The sequence below is a fragment of the Trichechus manatus genome, unplaced genomic scaffold, assembly GCF_000243295.1.
Source record: "Trichechus manatus latirostris isolate Lorelei unplaced genomic scaffold, TriManLat1.0 scaffold00024, whole genome shotgun sequence".
Taxonomy (NCBI): Eukaryota; Metazoa; Chordata; class Mammalia; order Sirenia; family Trichechidae; genus Trichechus; species Trichechus manatus.
The window spans coordinates 4,692,065-4,712,575 of NW_004443960.1; the positions used below are offsets into that span (position 1 = coordinate 4,692,065).

Here is a 20,511-nt window from a genome sequence, read left to right on the forward strand (position 1 = left end):
GTGTGTGTGTGTGTCTGTGTGTGTGTGTGTGTGTCTGTGTGTGTGTGTGAGTGTGAGTGTGTGAGAGAGAGAGGGTGGGGGGGAGAGAGTGAGAGAATGAGGGAGTGTGTGAGAGAGAGAGGAAGAGAGAGACAGGGGAGGAGAGAGACGAAGAGAACAGAGAAACACTGAGAGGGGACAGAGAGAGTGAGATTGAGTTGGCCCCTGGGGGCGGGGGGGGGTCTCCCCTAGCGGTTCCGCGGACCCCCATTTTGGGAACTAAGTCTCTGCGGCTGCGCACAGCGTGCCCGGTCAGCGGGCGGGGTCACGTGGCTTCTGCCAGCTGCCAAGATGGCGGCGTCCTGCGCGGCTCTGCTGCTGACGTCCTTGCTGCTGGCGTTGCTACTGCTGCTGGGCGTGTGGAAGCGCTGGCGGCGGTGGCGGACCACGGCCCGGCACGTGGCTGTCGTGGTGCTGGGCGACTTGGGCCGCAGCCCCCGCATGCAGTACCACGCGCTGTCGCTGGCCAAGTGCGGCTTCTCTGTGACCTTCCTGGGGTTCTACAGTGAGTGCCCCGGGTCGCGGGTCCAAGAGGGACACTGCTCCCTCCGCATTTTGACTGCTGGCTTTGACCGCCCCAGGGATCCGAGGCCGGGGCGCCCCTTTACTGTCTCCTCTCTCGGGCAGTCCTTCGAGATTGAACGAGCCCGGTTCTGGCCTGGACGGCTGGTTCCCGGTTTTTGCTCCATCCTCTGCTGAGTGGGTCGCTAGCAACAGCTTGCCATGTACCAGCTGTGCCACGTTAAGTGAATTCATTTTATGATCATACTTATTCGCCTAGTAAGCGGGAGCTGGACTGGAACCCGGTGCGTGTAACTTTGGGGCACCTCCATGTGCTACTCCTGCGTCAGGCTGTGCTTCAGCGCAGCGACAACACGTCCCTTACCTTGGTTCCTCACCCTCAGCCGCGAGCTCTGCAAGCAGGAGATGTTTCGTTTATGCCGCAGTCTAGTTTATTTCCCCGTGTCTGCTCCTCCATTTTTCTCCGTATTGACATCTTTGGAGGGTAGCGTAACCCCATCCTGTTTGTTGTTAGGAGCCCATGGGTGGATTTCGACTCATAGCAACCCCATGTGACAAAGTAGAACTGCCCCCTAGGGTTTCCTAGATTGTAATGTTTATGGGAGCGGATCGCCACATCTTTCTCTTGCAGCGCCGCCGCATGGGTTCCAACCGCTAATCTTTCTGTTAGCAGCCCAGCGCTTCACTGTCCAGCCACTAGGACTCGTTGGTCCCTGTTTAAAGTCTTCTATCCCCGGGTCGCGCAGTGGTTAAAGAGCTCCGCTGCTAACCAAAAGGTTAGAAGTTCAAACCCACCAGCCACTCCTTGGAAACCCTGTGGGGCAGTTGTACTCTGCCCTTTAGGGTCACTGTGAGTCTAAACGACTCCTCGGCAATGGGTTTGATTTTTTTCTTTTTAAAAATCCCCAGGTGAAGGGATGGATTGGGACTTCCTAGGGGTCTCACCGTGGTGGGATAATTCCACCATCCCAGAATTCAGGTCAGCTTAACTGAGGACCAGCTACGTTGGCCAGCCAGAGATTGTGTTAAGTAAAGGTGGATACAATTTGGGCTCTCACCCTGTGGGCAGGCTAGTGGAATCCAGACAAAAACAGGCCTCATTATTTGTTCTGGCTACTGAGGAGCAGAGAGATGTTTTGAAAAGTCTTATTTTCCAGAATACTGCTTCTTCCACTCTTCAGCCTGGTTGGGAGGATTCCTGGCTTTAAGTTACATCACCCCATCCCAGGACTGATAGAGACATTCTGGTTGGACATTAAAGGGGACATTGTCATTTCAGACTCCAAACCCCGTGCTGAGCTCTTGCAGAATGACAGAATTGGGATTGTGGGGTTGACAGAACTTCAGATGCTTGCAGGTAGGATATTTATCAGCTCTGAATTCCTCTGAATCCGCTGGGGGAGCCTGCAGATTGCGGAGTTCTCCTTGGGTAGTGACAGCCATTTTCTGACTTACAGTTGGGCCCCGTGTTCTCCAGTACGGAGTCAAAGTTGTCGTTCAGGCATTGCAGCTGCTCTGGGCTTTTGTGAAGATGGAGCCTGCAGTCTACATCTTCCTGCAGGTATGCATCAGCTCCCACCTCCCGAACCATTGTTAACAATTTTCTCTTACTTTCCAGCCTTTTAAAAATGCACAAATTGATAAATAAATTGCATATGCATATATGTATATAAACTTTTAAAACGCATGAGTAGGAACCTATGGCATGTGTTCTTTCTGTTTATGGTACCCATACTATTTTGGGGGGCAGTGGCGGTTCAGTGATAGCATTCTCTCCTTCCATGCAGGAGAATTGGGTTCCATTCCTGGCCGATATAGCTCATGTGTAGCTACCACCCGTCTGTCAGTGGGGTCTTGTGTGTTGCTATGATGCTGAACAGATTTCAGCAGAGCTTCCTGACTAAGACAGACTAGGAAGAAAGGCCTGGTAACCTACTTTCAAAAATCAGACAGTGGAAACTCTGTGGATCACAGTGGTCCCCTCTGCCGCAGATTAGAAGGATGGCGCAGGACCAGGCAGTGTTTGTCCCATTGTACGTGGGGTTGCCATGAGTTGGGAGCTGACTGGAAGGCAGCTAACAACAACAACGTACGAGTTTTCGGTACCGGGACGATAGAGCCGACGCTTTACGTTGTGCTTTTTACGTACTAGTTTCTGTTCTAAGACATGTATTAACTCATCAAGTCCTCACAACAACCCTGCAAAGTAAGTTCTTGTGTATCTACAATTTAGAGATGAGGGAAGCTAGACCCAGAGAGGCTCTGTGAGCAGCCCATCGTCACACAGCTTGGAACGGCAGGAGCGAGGATTTGGATCCAGCCAGTCAGCCTGGTTCTAGTGTTAGCGCACTTAACCTGTTCCCTTCACGGCTTCTTTTTCTCCCCACATAGTAGGTCCTCTTTGAGTGTTTCCTTCCCTCTACTGCATTTTTGGAAAAACTGCAGTGAAACTAACCTAAAATTCAGCATCTTAAAGTGCACAATTCAAGGGCATTTGGTACCTTCACAGGGCTGTGCAAGCACCACCTCTGTCTAAGTTCCAAAACACGTTCCTCTCCCCAGAATAAAGCCCCGTACGCATGAAGCAGCCACTCTCCATTCCTCCTTCAGTCCAGCTCCCGGCAGCCACTAGTTTACTTTCTGTCTGCGTGGACTTGCCTGTTCTGGGCATGTCCTGTGAAAGTTGTGGCCGCTGTTGAGTCAATTCCGATTCATAGTGACACCATGCATGCAGAGTAAAACCTGCTCCATCGGGTTTTCTTGGCCGTGATCCTAATGGAAGCAGATCGCCAGGCCTGTCTTCTGAGGTACTGCTGGGTGGGTTTGAACCGCCAACCCTTATGTTAGCAGTCGATCGTGAATCTCTTGTGTCACCTCGGGGTCTTTTTCACATGAATGGAATTCCTAGCAGTGGAATTGCTTACTCAGAGCTTGTGTGCTTTTAAGAGGTTGTAGTATGTTACTGGCTAGCTCTAGAGTAATGTTGGGCTTGTCTAGCCCCCACCAAATGGGGGTGCCTCTGCCCCCACACCCTCACCACCTCTAAATACTGCTAGACCTTTTTCAGTCTTTGCACTCCGCTAGGTGACAAATGGCACCTCCATGTTCCACACCGCCATGATTTTCAGTGATCTTGGACTCTTCACGTTGGCCGGTTCTGCTTCTCTTATGACATTTTAACCTTTTTTTTTCAGGGGAAGGTCTTTTTCCTGCTTATTGATGAGCAGGAACTCTGTAAAGATAACTACTCTTTGCCATGTATATTGCACCCGTTCTCACCCTGTTTGTGGTCGACTGTGGGCTGGGTTTCCTCCTCTTGATTCGTGTCTGCCTCCTTCCAGAACCCCCCGGGGCTGCCTGGCATTGCCGTCTGCTGGCTTGTGTGTTGCCTCTGTGGGGGCAAGCTCGTCGTCGACTGGCACAACTACGGCTATTCCATCATGGGGCTGGTGCACGGCCCTACCCACCCCCTGGTTCTGCTGGCCAAGTGGTGAGCATCTGGGAAGAGGGGCAGGCCACCTCAAGGCGGGGTGTGGGTGAGCGGGAAGAAGGGCGGCAGTGCGGAGACTTGGTGGAGCTGGGCCCTGGGAGCCCCGCAGGAGGAGGGGGTGTGTGTGGACAGGTGGGATGGAGGGCGGTGGTGCGGAGACTAGGTGGAGCTGGGCCCTGGGAGCCCCGCAGGGGGAGGGGCAGGGCTGGTGAATTGGGCTGGACACTGGTTACAAGCCCTTGTCTTAGTCTCCTGGTCCTGCCGTAATGCAGATACCACGAGTGGGCAGCTTTGAAGAACAGAAATTTATTGTTTCAGAGTTTTGGAGGCTGGACGTCCAAAGCATGGTCTCGGCTGTGTTGACTGCTTTCTTGTCATTGGCCTTGGCCATTCCTTGGTTCCTTGGCTTGTAGGCAGTCCACACATGGCAGCTGTCTTCCCCTGTGTGTGCATGTGTGCCTCTGGTTCTGCTCTGCTCTTTGTATAACTCAGAAGTGATTTGGTTTAGAACCCACCCTACACAGGTATGACCTCATTACCGTAACAAGGAAAACCCTATTTCCAGACAGGATCACATCCACAGGGATAGAGATTAGGATTCCAAGACATATTTTCGGGGACACAGTTCAATCTATAACACTAAGTAAGGACCAGGTGCATACGCTGACAGGGTGCTTAGCCCCTGCCCCAGCCTCTGGGCCCATGTGCCGGCTTGGAGCACTGGGCCGGGTGATCCCAGGGTACTCAGCCCCTGACAGCGGTTGCCTGCCCACATTCACTTTCCCCCCTTGCTCACACAGTGAGGGCAGGCCTCGTCCCACAGCCTCTGCTGCTGGCAGCCCAGCGTAGCTCAGGTTTAAGAATGAAGCTTTTGTTGTCTTTGTTTTCTTTTTCTTTTTTGTGGCATGGGAGACTGGGTTTTCAGCTTGGCTGTGGTAGACACTTTCCTCTGGAAGCCTGTGTGCAAGCTAAAAACCCATGTGATTTACAGAGACGTGAAGGCAGTGGTCCAGGTAGAGCTCAGGTGGCACAGGCATGGGAGGGGGCCCTGCCCAGGACGGAGCTCGGGAGGCCCCGGCGCTGCATGAGGCACACGGTGATTGTGTGGCGGGGCTGGCCCAGGGCCCCGGGCTGACTGGCGATCCCTCTTCTCAGGTATGAGAAGCTCTGTGGGCGCCTGTCACACCTGAACCTGTGCGTGACCTATGCAATGAGAGAAGACTTGGCCCAGAACTGGAGCATCAAGTAGGAGGGGGTGGGGTGGCCATAGGCCTGGGGAGGCGAGGGGGCTGGGACCCCGGTGGTGGGGAGCTGCTGTGTCCTGGGGACTGGGAGATGGCTCCTGGTTTGGGAAGCGGGAGGAGGAGTCTGATGCTGCTTTCCCAGCCGGCCAGGTGGTCCAGGCAGCTTTGGGCTAAGAACACCTGTCTGCTTTTCCAGTGACTCTAAAGCGTCTCACGGTCACTGTCTGAGACTTGGATTCCCCGGGCCCCTTCCTTTTCTGGATCACCTGGGTCCTCTCTCCTGCTTTTCTCCACCCTCTTAAGGGCCCCTGTGATCTCGTTGCAGGGCTGTGACTGTCTATGACAAGCCGGCGTCCTTCTTCAGAGAGACCCCCCTAGACCTGCAGCACCAGCTCTTCGTGAAGCTGGGCTGCCTGCACCCCGCGTTCAGGGCCGGGTACGTTTCCCGTCTCCGCGCCCATAGCTGCGGCTGCCTCCTCTGAGCTCGCTGCTGGGCTAGTCTCTCCCCATCTGCTCACGCAGATCTGGGGTCCTCTAGGCCAGTGGTCAGCAAGATACGGCCACGGGTCAGCCACCTGGGTTTTTTTTTTTTTTTAAATAATTTATTTTTGTAGTTGTTGAGAATATATACAGCAGAACATACACCAGCTCAGCAATTTCTACAAGTACAGTTCAGCGACACTGATTATGTTCTTCAAGCTGTGCACCATTCCCACCCTCCTTCTCTGAGTTGTTCCTCCCCCATTAACACAAACTCACCACCCCCTAAAGCTCCTGTCGAACCCTTCGAGCTGCTGTTGTCAATTTGATCCCATATAGATAGGTCTTTTATTTATTTAATAATGTTTGATTGTGTTTCGGTGAAGGTTACACAACAGTTTCGGTTTCCATTCAACAATTTATACACAAGTTGTTCAGTGACATTGGTTACATTCTGCACAATGAGTGGACATTCGCATTACTTCTGTCCTGGTGTTTCCGTTTCTGTTCATCTGGTTTCCCTGCCCCTTATATTCTCATCTTTGTTTTAGGGTAATTGTTGACAGTTTGGTCTCATATAGGTGATTTTTTTTTTAAGGAGCACAGTACGTATGGGTTGATATGCATTATTTTTTGAGCCAGGCATCTCTTTTTTCCCCGTGGTGTTTGTATGCTTCTTCTTTTTCCTAAGTTTTATTTGTTTTGTTGTTGAGAATATGCACAGCGAAACATAACCAATTCAACAGCGTCTCCATGTGCAATTCAGTGACATTGATGACATTCTTCAAGTGTGCAGCCATTCCCACCCTCCTTCTCTGAGTTGTTCTTTCCTCATTAACATAAACTCACTGTCCCCTGATCTTTAGAGTTGCTGTTGTCAATTTTATCCCTTATATATAGTTCTTAAAAGAGCATAATGCTTAAGGAAGACATTTTTTACTAGTTAAGCTAAACTATTGTTTGGTTTTTAAGAAGACTTTAGGGGATATTTTTGGTTTAAGGTTTAAAGATTATCTGAGGGCATTGGTTTCAGGGGTTCATCCAGCCTCCATGGATCCAGAAAGTCTGGATTCCATGAGAATTGAGTGCTGTCCTGCGCTGTTCCTCTTTTGATTCAGCCACCTGTTTTGGTAAATAAACTTTTATTGGAACACGCCCGACCTATTCATTTACGTAATGCCTGTGGCTGCTTTTGTGCTATAACGGCGGAGTTGAAAGTTTCAACAGAGACCAAGTAGCTGGCATCTTTACCTGCCCCTAGCAGGTTCCTGACCCCACGGTGGGCTGTGTGACCTGCGTGGCCTCTGGGGCATCCCACAGGGCTGAGGAGAGGGCCTTTGTGTAGCTCTTCACATACACATTCTCCCATTTGCTCCTGTTGGGAACCCAGCATGGCTGCCGGGGTGGGTATTGCCATCCTCATTTTAGAGCGGAGGGAATGATAAGAACAGAAGCCCAGGGAAGGGAGGACTGAGACCGTCTTGTTTATCTTTGTAGCCTCAGCCCCTGGCAACACAAAATATTGTGAAAGTACCTGTCTGGGCCCCAGGCTCGGGGTGGCCAGGCTCACTCTGTGGTGGGTGACACCATTCTGGAGCCTGCCGCCTGCTTGTTACCATCTCATAGGCTTTGTCTCTGTTCCTCAGCTCAGAGCCCTCGGACCTCACCACGGAACGGTCGGCCTTTACGGAGCGGGACGTCACGAGCGGGCTGGTGACACACCAGCGTGGGCGGCCGGCCCTGTTGGTCAGCAGCACGAGCTGGACAGGTCTCTAGGACCCTCCCCTTGGGGCTTGTTAGGGTCGGTGTGGATGCCAGCTCCCTCACGAAGAAGGGGAGGGTGGATTGGGCTGGGTGGGGGCATCTGGAAATGGGCCCATGACGCTTAGTCCTCTCTCCTTGTAGAAGATGAAGACTTCACCATCCTGCTGGAAGCCTTAGAAAGTAGGTGTGTGGCTGTCACCAGCAGCCCTGCGTGTGCCGGGGGCTGCCGCGCTGCTTGCCGGCCTTGCACAGCGCCCTGGGTGGCGTGTTCCTGCCCTCGGGGCCGGGGGGTGTGGCGGGGCAGGCAGCTCCAAGACCCCATCTGGGTTATTGAGTGACGGGCCGACGTCCGAACACTGCTCCCCGGGAGAGTGGTCTCCAGAGGACTGGCGGCTACCTGGCTGGGCCCAAGGCCCCTCCCCCACCTCCCCTCCCCTGGTTAGGTGACCCTGGTTATCCTTCATGTGTCTGTTTTATTTTAAACACAGAGTTTGAACGGCTGACTGTTGATGGAGAAAATCTTCCCTCTCTCGTCTGTGTGATAACAGGTGCTGCCCTGGATGCTCAGTGTGCCTCTGTCTAGGTGGGGGGTGGGAGAAGGGGCAGAAGGACGGTGCCCTTTGTTATAAGTCTGCCTGCCACATGCCGGGCCCTCCATGTCCGTGGTCTCCTTCACCCCATGGAGGCTCTCAGGTGCTTTCTACACCCGCTTCCCAGAGGGTCGGACTCTGACTTGGATACAGACTTAACTCATGCTTAGGCCCTTGGGGCCCCGTGAGACTCAGAGACGGCACGGCAGCTCTGGGAACGTGAGGTCTTACAGTGCAGGGGGCTTCTGCGAGAGTGGCTGCTTCTGCCCAGGAATGTTCCCCAAGCCCAAGTCCGTGGCCAGGGCTGGGGATGGGTCAGCACAGTGACTCTGCTCTGTGCCCAGGCAAAGGGCCGCTGAAGGAGCACTACAGCCGCCTCATCGGCCAGAAGCGCTTCCGGCATGTCCGTGTCTGCACCCCGTGGCTGGAGGCCGAGGACTACCCCCTGCTCCTGGGTAAGCAAGTCCCAGCAAGAGCCCGGAGGGAGAAGGCTGAGGTTTCAAAGGTGTCTTAGTTATTTAGTGCTGCTATAACAAATACAAGGAGGTGGCTTTCATAAACAAATTCACTTTCTCACAGTTTAGGAGGCTTGAAGTCTGACTTCAGGGCACCAGCTCTAGGGGAAGGCTCTCTCTCGCTGTGGGGGAAAATCCTTGTCTCAGCTTCTCCACCGTTCTTCTTGGAGTTCCTTGGTGATCTCCATGTGGCATCTATCTTTCCCCGATTTGTGCTTGCTTGTCCGTGTCTAATCTGCTCCTTTTTTATCTGAAAAATGAGTAAGTTTAAGGCACACCCTACACTGAATGGCCTCATTAACATAACACAGGAAACCCTAATCCCAAATAGGATTATATCCATATAGGGGTTAGGATTCTAATACATATTTTTTGGGGGAATTTGATCCATAACAAAAGGAGATACTCTAGGACAGGATACCGTAATTTTTTGTAAAGGGCCAGGTAGGAAGTATTTACTAGCCTTTGTCACATATTTCTTGTTTGTTCTTACATCCCTTTAAAATTTTTAAAAACTATTCTCAGCTCCCACCATGTGCCTGTCGGTGTGTCATACTGTGGTGGCTTACATCAGTGACAGGATAATATCCATACGACTACAAGGAAGACCAGTTAATACGACTATTATCCAAATTTATACACCAACCACTAGGGCCAAAGATGAGGAAACTGGAGATTTTTACCAACTTCTGCAGTCTGAAATTGATCAAACATGCAGTCAAGATGCGTAGGTAATTACTGGCAATTGGGATGTGAAAGTTGGAAACATGACTGCAAGTTGGAAAATATGGCCTTGGTGATAAAAACGATGCTGGAGATTACATGAGGTGAGAATTTTGCAAGAACAATGATTTCTTCATTGCAAATACCTTTTTTCAACAACATAAATGGTGAGTATACAGGTGGACCTCGCCAGATGGAATACACAGGAATCAAATCGACTACATCTGTGGAAAGAGACGATGGAAAAGCTCAATATTATCAGTCAGTACAAGGTCAGGGGCCGACTGTGTAACAGACCATCCATTGCTCATATGCAAGTTCAAGTTCAAGTTGAAGAAAATTAGAACAAGTCCACAAGAGCCAAAGTACAACCTTGAATGTATTCTATCTGAATTTAGAGACCATCTCAACAATAGATTTAATGCATTGAACACTAAGGACCGAAGACCAGATGAGTTGTGGAATGACGTTAAGGACACCATACGTGAAGAAAGCAGGAGACCATTAAAACGACAGGAAAGAAAGAGCAGACCAAATTGGATGTCAGAAGAGACTCTGAAACTTACTCTTGAATGTCAAGTAGCTAAAGTGAAAGGAAGAAATGATGAAGTAAAAGATCTGAAGAGGATTTCAAAGGGCGGCTCGAGAAGACAAAGTAAAGTATTATAATGAAATGTGCAAAGACCTGGAGATAGAAAACCAAAAGGGAAGAACACGCTTGGCATTTCTCAGGCTGAAAGAACTGAAGAAAAAATTCAAGCCTCACATTGCAATATTGAAGAATTCTATGGGGAAAATATTAAACGACACAGGAAGTGTCAAAAGAAGATGGAAGGAATACACGGATTCACTGTACCAAAAATAATTGGTCAACATTCAGCCATTTCTGGAGGTAGCATGTGACTAAGAACTGATGGTACTGAAGGAAGAGGTGCAAGCTGTACTGAAGGCATGGGCAGAAAAAAAAAAGGCTCCAGGAATTGACGGAATATCAACTGAGATGTTTCAACAAACGGATGCAGCACTGGAAGCATTCCCTTGTCTACGCCAAGGAATTTGGAAGACAGCTACCTGGCTAACCAACTGGAAGAGATCCATGTTTATACCCATTTCAAAGAAGGTGATCCAACAGAATGCGGAAATTATCAAACAATATCATTAATATCACCCACAAGTAAAATTTGCTGAAGATAATTCAAAAGCGGTTGCAGCAGTACATCAACAGGGAACTGCCAGAAATTCAAGCCCGATTCAGAAGAGGACATGGAACAAGGGATATCACTGCTGATGTTAGATGGATCATGGCTGAAAACAGAGAATATCAGAAACATGTTTACCTGTGTTTACTGACTATGGAAAGGCATTTGACTGTGTGGATCATAACAAATTATGGATAACATTGTGAAGAATGGGAATTTCACACCACTTAATTGTGCTCACGAGGAACCTATACTTAGACCAAGAGGCAGTTGTTTGAACAGAACAAGGGGATACTGTGTAAAGTCAAGAAAGATGTGCGTCAGGGTTGTGTCCTTTCACCATACTTATCAGTCTGTATGCTGAGCAAATAATCCGAGAAGCTGGGCTACGTGAAGAATGTGGCATCAGGATTGGAGGAAGACTCATTAACAACCTGTGATATGCAAATGACACAACCTTCTTTGCTGAAAGTGAAGAGGACTTGAAGTACTTACTGATGAAGATCTAATTCTTCAGCCTTCAGTATATGGATTACACCTCAGCATAAAGAAAGCAAACATTCTCACAACTGGACCGATAAGCAACATCATGATAAATGGAGAAACGATTGAAGTTGTCAAGGATTTCATTTTACTTGGATCCACAATCAACACCCATGGAAACAGCAGTCAAGAAATCAAAGGATGCATCATCGCATTGGGCAAATCTGCTGCAAAAGATCTCTTTAAGGTGTTGAAAAAGCAAAGATGTCACTTTAAGGACTAAGGTGCACCTGACCCAAACCATGGTGTTTTCAGTTGTCTCATATGCATGTGAAAGCTGGACAGTGAATAAGGAAGACCGAAGAAGAATTGATGGTTTTGAATTGTAGTGCTGGTGAAGAATATTGAATATACCGTGGACTGCCAGAAGAACAAATCTATCTTTGAAGAAGTACGGCCTGAATGCTCCTTAGAAGCGAGGATGGTGAGATTTCATCTCACATACTTTGTACATGTTATCAGAAGGGGCCGGTTCCTGGAGAAGGACATCATGCTTGGTAAAGTAGAGGGTCAGTGAAAAAGAGGAAGACCCTCAATGAGATGGACTGACACAGTGGCTGTAACAACAGGCTCAAGCATAACAATGATTGTGACGATGGTGTAGGACCCTAGGCAGCCTTTCGTTCTGTTGTACGTAGGGTTGCTGTGAGTCGGAATTGATGTGATGGCACCTAACAACGACATTGTCAGCTCAAGGGGTCTCAGGCGGATTTGGCCCTGCCTTGGACCCTGCTCGGGGTCCTGGGAAGAGGGTGTCGTGTGTGGCCTGCTAGGCAGCTGTTGGCGAGCGCTGGCTGGACGCCAGGTGAGGAGGCTGTAGCCTGTTGCACAGCTCCTCCTGGCTTGGAGCTGTTTGCCAGCGGGTGACAGAGGGCCGGGACCTCTTCATCTCTGCTTTCACGAGTCCCTGCCTCCCATGCCCTCCAGTCAGTCCTGTTCTTTTGTCCCAGGTAGGGTTGGGGCCCACCCTGTCCCTCAAGTGTGGGCGGGTGATGGCTTTGGGACAAGCATTAAACATTGTTGACTGTCTGCAAGAACGTCACTCCCTTTTTAGTCTCTTTCCGTCTCATTACTCCGACGAGGAGGGACATGTTGGCTCAGTGCTGATGTGCTGCTCACATGCCTTCTTCCAGCCTCAGGTCTCAGAGAGCCTGGTGTCCCCAGCTAATGTTCCCTTGTGTTAAGTTGCTTTGTTGTTGTTGTGTGCCAACTCATAGCAACCCCATGTGACAGAACTGCCCTATAGGGTTTCCCAGGCTGTAATCTTTTTGTTTTTTAAATTGCGCATTAGGTGAAAGTTTACAGAGCAAATTAGTTCGTCATTAAACAATACACGTTTCGTGACATTGGTTGCCAACCCCGCAGTGTGTCTACACTATCCTTCTTGACCTTCGGTCCCCCATTTCCATTTGTCCAGCTTTCCTGTCCCCTCCTGCCTTCTTGTCCTTGCACTGGGTTGGTGTGCCCATTCAGTCTCCTATACATGGTTGAAGTGCGTGTGTTGTTTTATACGCCTATCTAATCTTTGGCTGAAGGGTGAACTTCAGGAGTGACTTCAGTACTGAGCTAAAAGGGTGTCCGAGGGCCATACTCGGGGTTTCTCCAGTCTATGTCAGACCAGTAAGTCTGGTCTTTTCTGTGTGTGCTTTAGATGAAGGTTTACAGAGCGAATTAGTTTCTCATTAAACAATTAATACACAGTTCTCTGACATTGGTTGCCAGCCCCGTGATGTGTCTACACTCTCCTCTTCTCGACCTGGGGTTCCCCATTTCCATTCATCCAGCTTTCCTGTCCCTTCTTGCCTTCTTGTCTTGCCCCTGGGCTGGTGTGCACATTTAGTCTCATACACAATGGTTGAGCTACAGTGGGGTGCTGTCCGATTTCCAGGTGGCACCAACTCAGTCCTGGCAGGATTTGCAGTTGTTCTGACATTCCCCTCGCCCTTGCTCGTAGGGTCTGCAGACCTGGGCGTCTGTCTGCACAAGTCTTCCAGTGGCCTGGACCTGCCCATGAAAGTCGTGGATATGTTTGGGTGCTGCCTGCCTGTGTGTGCTGTGAACTTCCAGTGGTAGGAGCTGAAACCCCGTCTTCCCCAGGGCTGTGGGGGGAGTCCAGGCGTGGTCAGACCACCTGGGAGGCACCCTCGGGAAGGTGCCATGTGCCCCCCAGAGTGAGCCCCTGGCGGAGCCTGTGGTTGGGCTGAGCCCCACCGAGGTGGTGGCTTCTGTTATAGCTCATGCTGGATAAAGCATAGGTCTTGATGTGAGCCTTCCCCTCGGGGCTAATGCACAGAGAACATACGGTCGGCTGCAAGTGCCTGCACAGTTTACCTCGTGCCCCCTTCCTTTTTCTGGCTGTGCTCACGTAGTTGAAGGTGAACAAGTTAAATGAGTGTGACGCTGTGACTGCTGTACCTGGCAGACACGGGCGAGGGGAGGGCACTCGCTGTGGAAATTCTAGAAACAGCAGCCTTGGCACGAGCGAGTTCCCGGTGCCGGCTGAGAACCAGCCCCCGGGTTGGAAGTACAGGTTGATCTCAGAACCTTGTGTGAGCCGAGCTCCGGGCACACTGAGTCAACCCCTTGTTACCCAGAAAGGTCCTCCTTGGTGTGCCCAGCCTGCCTCGGGCAGGGTTGCCTCTTGCCTGGTTTCTCTGGCACAGGTTGACAGTTCAGAAGGGATCCTTGAATACCTCCTCACTGAAGAGGCCAGCAGCAGAGGGCCAAGCCTCCTCTTGCCCTCTCTCCCCTCTCCCAGAATTCACAGGTGTGAATATTTGATGCACAGTCGATTCTCGCTGCGTCCGGAAGTTGCCATGAACACGTGGTTAACAGTACTGAACCACGCTCCTGGGGAGGTGCAGGGTTAAGTCCCTGTGAGCCTCTGGTCATGGCGTTTTCATCAACCAATCAGTAACCCACTGCCGTGGAGTCGATGCTGACTCATAGTGACGACGCTGTAGGGCAGAGGAGAACTGCCCCGTAGGGTTTCCAAGGCTGTAAATCTTTGTGGAAGCAGACTGCCACATCTTTATCCCGCAGAGCAGCTGGTGGGTTTCAACTGCCAACATTGTGGTTAGCAGCTGAGCGCTTGAACCAGTGCGCCACCAGGGCGCCTGCCTTATTTAATATAAACCTGAAACCCATTGCTGTCGAGTTGACTTCAACTCACAGCAACCTTGTAGACAGAGCAGAACTGCCCCAGTGTTTCCAAGGAGTGGCTGGTGGATTCGAACTGCTGACCTTTTGGTAAGCAGATGATCTCTGTACCACTGTGCCACCAGGGATATATATATATATATTTTAATTTTATGTATTTTGTTGTTGTTGAAAATGTACGCGCCAGAACATACGCCAGTTCAAGAGTTTCTACGAGTATAATTCCGTGACCCTGATTACATTCTTCAAGTTGTGCAGCCATTCTCACAATTTCCGAGTTGTCCCTCCCCCATTAACACACTCACTGCCCCGTAAGTTTCCTAGCTAATCTTTTGAATTGTTGTTGTCAATTTGATAATATACAGTTGATGCATGAACACTGAACTCACACCCAACAGCACCGTAAGACGTGTGAACGAAGCTTATCTAACACGCATTTTCCCTGGAGGGCACGTCACTCGCCCTTATTAACACTGGACGGCGCTGCAGCTCTACGCTCCGGCCGTCCGACACAGCGAACTCACCCACAGAAAGCACAAACGTGAGAACACGGCACTAAGCAGACTGCACACAGGACGCGTGTTTGCACTACGAGAGGGGACAAGGAGGCCGAGTGGCGCCTTGTTCCGCCTCAGCCGGGAATGGGCACGTGGGGCGACCCAGACCTTTCCCTGCTCCACACGTCGGCGAATTAACTGTGCCAGTGCTGCCAGTATTGATTGGGGGTTACCAACACAAGTTGAGTGAGTAGGTGAACTTGCAAATGTGGAATCTGTGAATAATGAGGATTGACCCTAGGGCTCCCAGGTCTTTTTCTATCCAGATCCAGATCTAAGAACAGACTCTGAACCCAAACTGACCTGTTCCTGACCCCCAGCCTGTGGGTGGGGTAGGTCAGGGTGGCACCCCAGAGTTCCGAATTCTCGTCCAGGCGGCGGCTCTCAGGCCTCCCTTGGTTTTCTCTCTGCAGTTTGCAGGAGCTGGTGAAACACGAGGAGAACGGCCTGGTCTTCCGGGACTCGGAGGACCTGGCAGCTCAGCTGAAGGTAGCCATGTTTGCTGACCGACCCCTGGTTCCGGCTGCCGCGGGGGACCACGGGGGTCTGGATGGAGAGCGGACAAGGGGATGGGGGGAGGGCAAGCAGGCCGGCTGGGCCCCCTTTGCTGCCTGCATTTCATGGGCTCAGTGGGCTTGGGCAATTGGGACACGCTTTGTGGACTTGTGGAGTTTACAGATGTGAGTGCCGTTGAGAGAGGTGTCCCCAGGGAGTGTTCAGGGTCAGGAGGGAGACAGAGGGCTGGAGGGAACTTCTGGACCAGTTGGGAAAGGTGGAGGATTCTTAAAACAATGTTCATCATTTCTTTATTGTAAATCGAGGTGAAAATATACACACCGGTCCAACGATTTCCACGTGTACAATTCTGTGACACTGGGTTACCTTCTTCAAGTTGTGTGACTCTTCTCAGCCTCCTTTTCCTAATCATTCATTAACATAAACTCAGTGTCCCCTAAGCAAACACTCCCCCTTCCCCCCTCCTCCCCACCCTTGCTAACTACTGTTAATCTCTGGTTTCTGTATGTGAGATTTCGCTCAGCCTGATGTTTTCAAGGTTCATCCGTGTAGTGGATACTCATTTCTTATTATAAGAAGCAATACATCATCATTCTTGATTTAGAGTGGGGGTCGGCAAACTGTTTCCATAAATGGCCAAACAGAAAATATTTTAGGTTTTGCCATACAGTCTCTGTGGCAACTACTCACCTCTGCCCTTATAGCGTGAAAGCAGCCATAGACAGTCTAAGCAAAGGGGTGTGGCTGTGTGCCAATAAAACTACACAGATGGGGCGGACTGGATTTGGCTGGCAGGCCGACATGTGCTAACCCCTGATTTAGACAATATGGCAAAGCCAAAAAGAAGAACGTGGGCATCACCCTGTTCTCAGCAGACAAGCAGGACTGAGCCAGGCAGGGGCTGAGAGGAGGGTACTCTTGGGGGAAGGGAGAGCCGAATGGAGGCCTGGAGAGCTGAGTGGAGGCCAGAAGAGCCGCCAGGACACACGTGTCTGGGAGATAGTGTTGCCGGTGGCTGGGATGAGGACAGGGATGGAGACACGGGGGAGTCTCTAGGAGAAGTGTCCAGTAGGAGATGGAGCAGGAAGGCAAATTCACTGCTGGGTGTAAAGGTTTGGACTGCTGGGGAGGGATGTGGACTCGGGAGGGTGGCTTTGCCAGGTGGGCACATTGGGGTCAGTGCTGAGCTGTGCTGGAGGGGCCAGCCAGGTGGTAGGTGGGAGCTGGTCGGAGCTGGGAGCCCAGCTGGGAGACTCCAGGGAAAGGGTGACAGAGGGAGCTAGTGTCTTGGGCGGGCAGAGTCCCAGGCGAAGGAGAAGGGACTGCTCTGGGTGGGTGGGGGTAGGCGGGGGTGGAGGATACTGACGAGTTAAGTCGTGGTCCTTGTTTTTCTTGTAGATGCTTTTCTCAAAGTTTCCCGATCCTGCTGGCAAACTGAACCAGTTCCGGAAGAACCTCCGGGAGTCCAGGCAGCTTCGCTGGCATGAGAGCTGGAAGCAGACAGTGCTCCCTTTGCTTGTGGACACATGACCACTTGGGCCAGAGATGAACCCCCTCGACTTGTCCATCCACCTGAAGTCCCTCACGCTGATGCCCCTGCCCTCTCTCATCCTGAGCCCCCTTCTCGCCCAGAGCAGGCCCACTCCCCTCCTTGCAGGCTCCTCTGGCTCTGCACACGCGTCCGCGCAGCACCACCCAGTGGCAGGAAGCGGAAAGCCACCTTTTGCAGTTACACTGCTTTACGACCCAGGAGCTGTAGTTCTCCTGGTTTCTTCCGTGGGGTTACCGCCCGTCTCCTTTTTGTCTGTCTGTCATCCGGGTCATCAACTCTCTGTTACTTGCGTGTGACCGCCTTAGCATCTCTGTCCCTGGACTCTCCGTGTCTGGTCTGCCCTGCGTCTCTCCTAAGCTCTGGTTCCTGACTTGAGAACAGGCTCCCAGGTGCTGCGCTGTCGGGGGCGGATGGACCCGCGTGAACAGGCCGGCTTCCTGACGAGTGCGAGGACTCAGGCTGGGGACAAACTTCCTTGATGTTTTTACTTGCACAAATGAAACGCTTATCTTTGAGCCAAATTCTCATTTCTGGTTTATGGTGAATTGTAAAGAATCAGAACGGCCGGCAGGAAGGGCACCGCCACACCTGGGCTCACACTGGTATTTCGTTACGATAGTTGGTGGTTCCTGATTCAGAATTTAATGCTCCTCAAAAATTCGTGTCCGGTGAAAGGTTTACCTGCTTCTCCACGATGATGGTTTTTCGAGTCATGACTGAACCTTCCTGTGACCCTCCAGGACGGCTGGGAGGGCTACAGCGTCAGTTTCAGCATTCCCATCTCCGAGAGCACTTCATACGGAAACAGTTTCTGGTCATGACGAGGCACTGCTTCCCATCGGATCCCAGCCCGGCCTAGGGACAGAAAGCACACACCTCAGCCCAGTGGTGTCGGGACAGGACACGGCCTGTCAGTGTGGGGCTGCCAGAACGGCTCTGGGGTGTGTGCGTGTGCAGGGGTGTGCGTGTGGGAGTGTGTGAGTAGGGGTCTGTGCATATATGTGTAAGTGTGTATGTGTAGGGGAGTGTATGTATATGTGTAGGGGTTTGTGTGTGCACGTATGTGTATATGTATAGGAGTGTGTGGGGGTGTGTGTGTATGGGTTTGTGTGTGCATGTATGTGTGTGTGTCATGGATTGAATTATATCTCCCCCAAAATATGTGTCAACTTGGTTAGGCCATGATTCCCAGTATTGTGCGGTTATCCTCCACTTCATGATTGTAATTTTATGTTAAAGAGGATTAGGGCGGGATTGCAACACCATCACTAAGGTTACATCCCTGATCCAGTGTAAAGGAAGTCTCCCTTACAAGAGATGAAAGGGAGGCGAGCAGAGTGGGAACCTCATACCACCAAGAAAGCAGTGCCAGGAGCAGAGCGCATCCTTTGGACCCAGGGTCCCTGCACAGAGAAGCTCCTAGTCCAGGGGAGCATTGATGAGAAGGCCGACAGAGAAAGAAAGCCTTCCCCTGGAGCTGACGCCCTGAATTTGGACTTCCACCTTACTTTACTGTGAAGAAATAAACTTCTCTTTGTCAAAGCCGTCCACTTGTGGTATTTCTCTTAGAGCAGTGCTAGATGGCTGAGACAGCGTCTGTATGTGTAGGTGTGTGCGTGTAGGGCTGCCAGGTCTTAGGACAGTGTCTGGCCCACAGCAGACCAGTGCAGGGCTGTCTGGCTGGATAAATGGCTGGCCCCTCGCACTGTCCCTACAACCATCCCTGGCTCTTGCTGCTCCAGAGCACTCATTGCTCCGAGGCACTGCTCTAGGCGCGGTGCAGGTTCATCAGGTTCACCTCCGAGGTGGGTGTTTCCAGTTACAGACAGGGACACTGAGCCCAAGGAGGCCCCGCAGTGTGGGTGGAGGGACAGGCCTCCAGGCCTGCGCTCTCCACCACAAGACCTTGCTGGCCCGACACCACCAGGTCGGCCATCACCCCGTCCTACACACAAGGGAACGGAGGCCGAAGGCTTATGGAACCTGCTCTCACATACAATAGGACAGCTGGCCGCAGACCTCCCGCCATCACAGTGCGGTGCTGCCTCCTGCCCTCAGCGCTCAGGCAGGCTGCCTTGAGCCCACCTGCTTACCAGCCCTGCCTCCTGCCCTCAGCGCTCAGGCAGGCTGCCTCGAGCCCACCTGCTCACCAGCCCTGCCTCCTGCCCTCAGCGCTCAGGCAGGCCACCCTGAGCCCACCCACTCACCATCCCACCCACTCACCATCCCACCCTCCTGCCTCCACTGCAGAGGGTGAGGGTGCTGCCAGCCCTGCTGGCGGTGCTTACTTACTTATATTTTCTGCCTAACTGGACTCCTCCGTGGGGACAGGGCAGCCCCAGTGGTTCTTTCCCGTCCTGCAGGAGGGCCCGGGGCTTACCTAGCTCGGCTGTGAACAGCTGGCACGTCTCCAGGTTACGTATGGTGAAGGCGATGTAGGCATCCAGAGCGGAGCGGTCCTTCCGGCACGCCGAGAGTGTCTGCAGCACCGCGACCAGGGAGAGGATGGTTTCCGGGCAGTACAGCACATCTACGAGGCAAAGCCAGAGGTTACCACGGGGCATCCTTTAGGGCCCAGGGCTTCAAGAGGGACAGTGTGGCTTTGTTGGCCTTGTGCCTGGAGAGCAGCAGCTGCATCAGATTTGTGTTACTAAACTGAACGAAAATCACTTGAGCAGGGAAGGAAAACCAGAGAGAAAAAAGCTGCTAGAACGCACTGCAGCGAACGACAAATCCCAGGACTGGGTGGTGTTCCTTTAAAAAAAGTTAGTGCTTTGTCGATTAGCCTGTTCAGAAGATGCCGTGGACTCTGTCTCTGATGGTCTCCCCGTCAGCTGCAGTGGGGGTGCGTTCATGCCTGCTTGCCTGACAGGTGCAAGGAGCAGGCTGTGCCTCCAGCCCCTGCGAGGTTGTGAGTGTCAGGGCAGTGGCCTGGACAGCTGAGTGAGCTTGGCAGGGGGTGGGGTCTAGGAGTGGCCACGCCAAACACCACCATATCTCAGGGACACTGTTCTCACACCAAAAGTAGGTGGTTCCCTCCTGAGAGACGGGTCATGGACCTGGACCATGACACACCGATGGGGACGCTGCAGGGACACAGATGTGATGACAATGGGGACCCCAGAGCAGATGGAGGTGAGGCAACACAGTGCCCCGTCCCCTGCCCAGCCCACCTCTGCCGCCCAAGCCGATGCCCAGCCCTGGGCTGGTGGGACGCATAGACGAACAGGACATGGTCCTAGGAGAAGTATGCAGTGCCCTGGGAACTGAGGGAATAGACTGCCGTGGGTGGCCGTTTCCACCCTACACCTGGAGATGGTGAGGTGCCAGTGTCTCGGGGGAGTAGGGGGAGGAGGAGGAGGCACGGGGGGGCCCATGGCTCCCCCTGAGATATGGCCGCTCTGGCTGTTTCACACAGCTCTGGCGGGCCTGAGACACTTCCCTCAGGTGCTGGAGAGGGAAACCCCATCTGTCCCCGCAGCTGGGGTCTGGCTGAAGGGTTGGCCTGGGGTGGCCCCTGTCACCTGGTCTGCTGGAGAGGGAAACCCCATCTGTCCCCGCAGCTGGGGCCTGGCTGCAGGTTTGGCCTGGGGTGGCCCCTGTTGCCTGGTCTGCTGG

General features: G+C 52.1%; 2 protein-coding genes across 4 annotated transcripts in view; one reads left to right on the forward strand and one right to left on the reverse strand.

Moving 5' to 3' along the window:
- Positions 1-330: 330 nt before the first annotated feature.
- Positions 331-17,624, forward strand: ALG1 (ALG1 chitobiosyldiphosphodolichol beta-mannosyltransferase). The gene is made up of 13 exons (XM_004373233.2): positions 331-544; positions 1,841-1,918; positions 2,019-2,122; positions 3,903-4,051; positions 5,207-5,296; positions 5,621-5,731; positions 7,422-7,543; positions 7,681-7,719; positions 8,028-8,087; positions 8,474-8,584; positions 13,064-13,178; positions 15,239-15,314; positions 16,740-17,624. The coding sequence occupies exons 1-13, from the start codon at positions 331-333 to the stop codon at positions 16,869-16,871; spliced, it is 1,401 nt and encodes a 466-aa protein (XP_004373290.1). The 3' UTR covers positions 16,872-17,624.
- A 3-nt stretch (positions 17,625-17,627) lies between these two features.
- The window catches only part of EEF2KMT (eukaryotic elongation factor 2 lysine methyltransferase), a 15,180-nt gene continuing 12,296 nt past the window's right edge, over positions 17,628-20,511 (reverse strand). For all 3 annotated transcript variants that reach the window (XM_012554656.2, XM_004373235.2, XM_004373234.2), the window contains 2 exons: positions 19,274-19,423; positions 17,628-17,748 (listed from right to left, as the gene is read on the reverse strand). In XM_012554656.2, coding sequence (XP_012410110.1) covers positions 17,648-17,748; positions 19,274-19,423 — 251 coding nt within the window. In that variant the 3' untranslated portion in view covers positions 17,628-17,647. The remainder of the gene's footprint in view (positions 17,749-19,273; positions 19,424-20,511) is intronic.